Source organism: Lathyrus oleraceus, chromosome 7 (genome assembly GCF_024323335.1).
Source record: "Lathyrus oleraceus cultivar Zhongwan6 chromosome 7, CAAS_Psat_ZW6_1.0, whole genome shotgun sequence".
NCBI lineage: Eukaryota > Viridiplantae > Streptophyta > Magnoliopsida > Fabales > Fabaceae > Lathyrus > Lathyrus oleraceus.
In genome coordinates, this window is record NC_066585.1 from 235,610,097 (window position 1) to 235,618,225 (window position 8,129).

The 8,129-nt window shown below is 36.9% G+C and overlaps 1 protein-coding gene across 1 annotated transcript; it reads right to left on the reverse strand.

The window, feature by feature from the left end:
* Positions 1-4,856: 4,856 nt before the first annotated feature.
* On the reverse strand, positions 4,857-7,829 carry LOC127103140 (uncharacterized). The gene is made up of 5 exons (XM_051040420.1): positions 7,235-7,829; positions 6,349-6,403; positions 5,873-6,120; positions 5,444-5,780; positions 4,857-4,935 (listed from the first exon to the last, which is right to left on the reverse strand). The coding sequence occupies exons 1-5, from the start codon at positions 7,827-7,829 to the stop codon at positions 4,857-4,859; spliced, it is 1,314 nt and encodes a 437-aa protein (XP_050896377.1).
* Between the last annotated feature and the right edge of the window lie 300 nt (positions 7,830-8,129).

Genomic DNA, 8,129 nt, shown 5'->3' on the forward strand with positions numbered 1-8,129 from the left:
ATTGAAGCAACTCAGTTGACACACCTCAAAATTTAACTCCTCATATCTTTCTATATATGTGGAGTTAGTTAAAATTGAGGTCAGATTCGTGCTGTAACCTATTTTTTCTTTCAGATCATGTCCTCCTTTTTCATTTTCTTGATGGTGATGAGTGAACCAGTCCAACCAGGGTCACCGGAGAAGATGACCGGCCTTTGAACGCCGGTGATGTGTTGGCATGGTTCAGAGCCATTGATCCTTTTCAATTTTTTTTAATCTCGTGCGTTGCTTTTAAATACCAAGCCTATGCCGCGTTGACTCAAGTCCACCATGGAACGCGCGCTGGTGGCCACTTGATCGACCACCTCAATTAATGAGGAAGATCAAGTGGTCCACGTTTTTTCTGATTATTTGAATTTCATTTTAATTGCTTTATTTTCATTAATTCATATTAATTTTAATATTGATCCAAAAAATATGAGAGTTTCACCAAATAATTTCGAATAATTTCCTCTTTCACATGCTGAATTAAAATTATTGTTTGGATCATTATTAATATTTTTCATGATTTAATTGATTTTACATTTGTTTTAAATTGTTTAAAAATACCATGAAGTCTTCAAAAATTCTGAAATTTTTTCTCCAAGGTCCTTTGACCTTGTTTGACTTATGATAAATCTCATGGCCATTTATTTGGTGTTTTGATGAGGTTTTAGGAATTTGACAAACCATATTTAATTTTAATGTTTTATTTTAGTATTTTTAATTTGAATAAATGCTAATTAATTCTGTTGACCAATTGTGATGACTTGCTTGAGTTTGACTCTTTTTGTTGGGCTTTGATCAAGGTCGATTTGACTTTGTCAAATTAATATCATTGGATTAAGGGGATTGATGGAATGTACATTCCATCTCCCAAAATGAATGGATGATATTAATTTGGTAAAAGTCCTCCTTTGATCAATTTCAGTTTTCATCTATTCCCCTCCCTCTTCATCTCATTCCCCTTCTTTATGCATTCATCTCATTTGGCCTATGATATCTCAAAGTACTAAAGCTAGTTGATTGAAAAATTAACATGAGTATGGAGGAGATTAGGCCACACCTTTTGCATATTCTTTTTGTGTGTGGTATGTTTCATGAGCATAGTCCATAATACTATGTCTCTAACATGCATTAACACCAAAATTCTATTGCCCAGCCTCAAATAGTTGTGACTTCTACATAATTCCAATTACGATTGCTTAACATAGCGCTAAATTTGTGACATAAAAGGAATAGCATTCTAGTTAGTGAGATTGTAAGTCTCCCCTCTTTCATGGTATTGTGTGGAAACTTGGTCTTTTTTCCTTTCTTTGGAAGATGTCTTGGTTCAAGGATCCATGCTTGTGATAAGTGGGTTGAGTGTTCTCCAAAGAATGTCTAAAAATGAAAAGAAAAAGCAAAACAATACTAACTTCTAACCTATTAACAACTAACTTTTAATTTCAAGCCATTTACTTTAATGTCATTTAATTCTAGCTTTTATATATTTTCCATCATTCATATCATTCTAATTGTTTATGTTAATGCAATTTTCACTTTGTCCACTTGGACCATATTGTGTGATATATCTTGTTTGTGTATACTTTGCTTGTTTGTGTGGTCTTTGACCATTAATGTACATAATAACAACAAGAACCCCAAAAAACTTTTGTGTGGATTGTTGGCTTGATCTTGGACAAATGGACTTAGAAATTAGGCAACATTCCTATGCTAAAGGACTTGGTCAATGCCAACTTATTGAGAAACCAAGTGCTTGCAATTTGAAACTTCATCTGATACATCATTCAAGATCCCTCTGAGTTCATCTGCAACATGATCATTGTGTAGCTGTCATTTTGAACCTTTAACTTGTGGAATTCATCTGTTACATGGGCTAAGTTTGAAGAAGATCATGGAATGGCTAAAGCTTGGATGTGGCTATCTTTATTTGATGCCTTTGCTCTTCAAGATAATATTATTGTGCATTTGTGTGTTGCTTGATTCTAAAAAATCCAAGGGAATTTTGGGTTTCTATTGACATTCTTGTATATTAGATTGCTACCTATTTGGTCAGATCTTTTCAACTCTTAACTTTTAATTTTGTACATAGGATTAGTCCCTTCATCTTCTCCCCATTTCTTTAATTTCAAAATCTCTCCCTCTTTTTTTTTCAAAATCTTCTTTGATTGAGCTTATTTTGTTCTAAACTTTGACCACTTTGCAAAAGATAAAAACTTTGGCCTTATGCCATTGAATTTTTAAACTTTCTTTTCTTAATCAAACTTGTAAATAGACTTAACTATACTTGACCTAAACTTTCAAAAAGCCAAAAATGAACTAACTCATTCAAATCATTTTTGGGCCTTTGTGCCTTTCAAACTTAATTTTTGTTAAAAGCAATGCATCCACTTTGAAATTTGTATCACGAACTACGAGGTTTTAATCCCTCATTTTTATGTTGGTACGTAGGCATAAGACCGAAGGTCTTGCCAAACACAAAAAATATAATTAATGAATTCTTTTCTCATCCCACCTTTCTATTTGTTTGTAAACATCATTTTGTACCAAATACATATGCATACAAAAAGGGCTCCCTAGGAGTACCTAGGACACTTTGGGTGCTAACACCTTCACTCTGTGTAACCAACCCCCTTACCCGTAATCTCTGATATTTTATTAGTTTTGATTTGAAAACTTCTTACTTTTGGGTTTTGTTCGTACTTTTTCCCTTTTCCCTTGGAAACAATAAAAGCGCGGTTGCGACTCTTGTTATTTGATCTCTAGATTATCCCTAGCTTGATGATCATGAATTTACCGCTACACCAACGAGTTATCCTTCCAGTCAAAGCAGGCTTTCAAAAATATACTTGATTGGATCCATTTTGGGTATCAACCAAGTGGTATGATTGATCATATACTAACATAAATATTTAGCAGCCCATGCTAAGGCACAATAAGTCTTTTCAAGCATGGAATATCGAGACTCGTTGTCTATAAACTTCTTTCTCAACTAGTAGATAGCATGCTCCTTTCTACAAGTGTCATCCTGCTGCCCAAGCATACAAACCACGGACTCTTCTAACACAGTCAAATACATAATCAATGCTCTTCCTTCCACGGGAGGAGACAAATATAGTAGGTTCAAGCAGATACTCCTTGATATTGTCAAACGCTTTCTGGGAGTCCTCTATCCAAACACAACCTTGATCTTTGCGGAGAAGCTTAAAGATTGGCTCACACGTGGTAGTCATGTGAAATATAAATCTGGATATGTAATTCATACGTCTGAGGAATCCTCTAACTTGTTTCTCTGTCTTTGGTGCAGGCATTTCTTGAATGGCTCTAACTTTATCAGGATCTACTTCAATACCTTTCTGGATGACAATGAAACCCAACAACTTTCCTGAGCGAACACCGAAAGTACATTTATTAGGATTCAAGCGGACTTTAAACTTTTTCAACCGCGGAAACAGCTTCAACAAATACTCAACATAGTCTTCTTCATTCTTTGACTTAGAAATCATATCATTCACATAAACTTCTATTTCTCTGGACATCATGTCATGGAAAAGAGTAGTCATGGATCTTTGGTACATTGCACCAGGATTTCTTAAACCGAAAGGCATCACTCTATAGGAGAATGTTCCCCAAGGCGTAATAAATGTTGTCTTTTCCATGTCCTCAGGTGCCATCTTGATATGATTATAACCAGAGAACCCATCCATAAAGGAGAAGACATTGAATTTAGCTGTGTTATCTACCAACATGTCAATGTGTGGCAGAGGAAAAATCATCTTTCGGACTAGCTTTGTTCAAGTCTCTATAATCAACACGCATACGAGCTTTTCCATCTTTCTTCGAAACACGCACAATGTTGGCCACCCATTGAGGATACTAAAAAATTACAAGGAAACCAACATCAATCTGCTTTTGCACCTCCTCTTTGATCTTGACATTCATATTAGGGTGAGTTCTTCTCAACTTATGTTTAAATGGCGGACAATCTGGCTTTAATGGTAATATATGCTCCATAATATAAGTATCAAGACCGAGCATATCTTAATAAGACCAAGAAAACACATTCACATACTCTTTAAGAAGCTCCATCATCCTCTTCTTAACATCCGGACAAAGCAGTGCCCCGATTTTGACTTCTTTCTTATTATCTTCGGAACCCAGATTAATTATTTCCAACGGCCCTTTATGAGGTTGAATGGTCTTTTCATCGTGCTCAAGCAACCGAGAAATCTCATTAGGAATCTCTTCATCATCTGCTTCTTCCATTTCAAACATAGAGAATTCAAAGTTGGGATAGGGCATAGGGTTATTGTTTTCAATGGGTTCAACAATTAATATGCACAATGATTTTATGCTTAATTTTATAATTTGAACAAATAAACACACATTATGATGCAGATATAAAAGTGATTATTATCTTGGTTTTTTATGTTACCTTTTTTCAGAAGAAGCAAACATAAAAAACATAATATGGATAAACGAAATAGCATCTTACTAATGATGATAAAAATCTGAAACAAAGCCCACATAGATCCACTTTCACCTTGGGCATAGTGAAAGGATTTTTGAAAATAATAAAAAATATATTACTTTGATAAGTGAATAATAGAAGGAACATCAACAACAATCCAATTTTGGCATATCGATCCATGTGTCACAAAGTTTGGCGCTCTTTGCTCTTCATCGTCGTCTAGGATTGCGATAGCAGACTGATCTTCGGAATGAATAAAGCCAGCATTGTGAAACACTTCCTGAATTCGCTTCAAATCTCTTCGGGTTGAGCCAAGTGAAAATCCCATACTAGCTATGTTCTTGTTCTCAACAAGCTCAACAACTTATCCCCATCTAGCAGATTGACCATTCTCTACCACATGCCGGGTGTCTTTTAAAGATGTCATGGATTCCCCATTCTTCCTAGTAGCAATATTATAAATAGAAAGAGCTTTAAATTATGTTCCCTCAACTTCGTTGGTGTCAATGTATGAAAATGAAGAGAGATGACTCACCAATATGGCCTGCTTGCCACCCACGATCACTAACTTCCCATTTTGCATAAACTTCAACTTCTGATGGAGAGTTGATGTCACTTCCCCTACCTCATGAATCCATGGACGTCCTAAGAGACAATTGTAGCCGAGATGAATATCCATCACTTGAAAGGTGATCTGAAATAAGCATGGACCTATCTTCATTGGGAGATTAACCTCCACAATTACGGTATTCCTCGTGCCATCGAAGGCCTTTGTAATAACCCCCAATGAATCTCATCGGAGCACCTTGATAAGAAAGCTTGGACAAATTGGACTTAGGAAAAACATTCAGAGAAGAACCAGTGTCCACCAGCACATTGGACATGGCATCTTCATGACAGTTCATAGAGATATGCAGAGCCAAATTGTGGCTCCTCCCCTGCTTGGGAAACTCTTCATCATTGAAGCTCATATTGTTACACGCGGTAATATTGGCCACAATGCCATCAAACTGATCAATCATTACATCGTGATCCACATAGGCTTGTTCTAGGACCTTCTGCAAAGCGTCTAGGTGTGCATCTGAACTCATCAGTAAAGATAATATAGATATCTTGGATGAGGTGTGCAACAACTGGTCCACCATATTGAAATCACTCTTCTTAATCAATTTCAGCACTTCATCATGATCATAACTCTGATTCACAATGTTGGATTGGTTGGTCTGTATAACAGGAGTTTTCTCTTGAGTTGGTTTCTCTATCACCGCATCTTCGGTTCTTTTAGGAGCTGCAGCAGTAAATACCCGACCACTTTGGTCACACCACTTACATATGTGGTATTCACAACAGACAAAAAAGAAGGAATAGGCACCTCGTTACCATTGTACTTGTAAGGAACAACTTTATCAGACTCATACGGCTTCGGACCCACCAAACGAATGACCAACGGAAAAACAATAGACTTCTGACCATTATATGCAATTAAAACTGGTTCTGGGATATTGAAACGGGGAACTATGACGTTCACCTCATGCTCATCTTCATCCATATCCCTCCTAATCTGAATAAGATTTTGCTCCAACATTTCTTGTAAGTCTCTTTTTACCACATCATACCCTCGAGGGTTTCTAGAACAAATGTGGCAAGAAGCATGATCATGCTCATAATAACTTAACTCGCACAAAGTTGCATGCATTTCGACCAAGGATCTTCTGATTAGATTGACATCAAAAACTTGGTAATTTCCGGGACATCCCTCGACCATATTCACAATTGCACCACCGTGTTTGGGCAACGGATTGACTTATAGATTGGGACTATAGTCTTCAAAAGACAAAATACCACTTTGTATTAACCTTCTCACCTCAACTTTTAAAGCAAAACAATTCTCAATATCATGGTCGGGTGCACCTTGATGGAATGCACAATAATGATTAGGTTTATACCACCACAGAAGCTCTTTCGAAATAGCTGGTGAAGTTCTTGTTTGTACCAAATTCTTGTGTATTAAAGAAGAAAATAATTATGTATAGGTCATTGTAATTGGATCAAATTTTACGGGCCTCTATGAATGATTATGTTGATGTTTTTAATTCCGTTGATTGGTACGTTGTGGAAAATGTGGTTGATAACTTGGTGCTACTTTAACAACTGGAGCAGAATTAATAACTGGAGTAACTGGCGCCACATGTTAATGACGTTGACTATTCCTCAGAGATCTCCTAAATTTCTCTTGCGAGATAGCGTTAGCATCATGTTCCTTCTTCTTGAGTAACCCATTCCCATTCCTTCTGGAACTGTGAGATGAACCACCTTATTTCAATCGTCCTTCGAGGACACCCTCTTCTAATCTCGAACACATGTTTACGATCTCGGAAAAATCATTAGGGGCGCTTGCAACCATCCTGTCATAATAAAACAGACTCAGAGTCTTCAAAAACAGCTTTGTCATTTCTTTCTCTTCTAACGATGGACTGACCTGCGCAGCAATTTCACATCATATATGTGCGTACTCCTTGAAAGTTTCTTTATCCTTTTCGGACATAGCACGAAGTTGATCTCTGTCTAGTGCCATGTTAACATCGTACTTATACTGACAAACAAAAGCCTCACCTAGGTCATTGAATGTTCGAATCTGAGTGCTATCAAGTCCCATGTACCACTACAAATCGGTACCAGTCAAACTGTCTTGAAAGTAGTGGATCAACAATTGATGATTGTTAGTCTGAGTCGATATCTTACCAGCGTACATCACCAAATGACTCAAAGGAAAAGAGTTACCCTTATACTTCTTGAAATCTGGTACCTTGAACTTATGCGGAATCTTCACATTAAGAACTAAGCGCAAATCATGAGCATTCTTCCCAAACAGATATTTCTCCCTCAAAGCATTAATCTCTTTATGCATAGCTTGAAATTGAGCTTGAAACTCATCCATCCTTTCATAGACGCTAACAGTTTCACTCTGGCCAGCATGGAAAATGGGTTCTTCGACATAAGGAACAGTATGAACCACGGGAGGTGGTACTGACATAATCGGTTGAGCCATAGGAACTTCAACAACAAGTTGATACCCTTCAGACAAAAAATTAGGAGGCATGCCCCAAGGGAAACCAGGAGGCATACGGTGTTGTGGAGCACTGACTGGAGCTACTGAAATGGGCGTAGAGACAATTTCGGAAATTACAGTCGTCTGAAGTAGAGTCTGAGGAGAAGGAGGTGGCTGATTCTGAGCAGTCACCAGAGTTTCCATCATAGCAGTAAGTTTTCCGGAATTGTCCCTCAAAGTATTCACCTCTTCACGTATTTTGTGATTCTCTTGCTCTAGACGATCCATCTTCTTCATTTGATTAGCACGAGTATTGTACTGGTGAGATAGCTTGTCTGGACGAAGACCAAGAAAGGGAATAAATAAGACCCCTGGCAAACTTACTCAAAGCAAGACCAATATGATGCATGATATGCAAATGCAAATGTGGATTTTATTTTTTTAAAGACTTTAAGACATAAAACATATTACAAACATCGTAAAGGGAATAACGCGTTTTGAAGCACTGAAAATCTTTTTTTATTAATAATGTGAAGGATTATAATCAGAAATACAATTTCAATGACTATAAACAGAGAGAAACTAGAT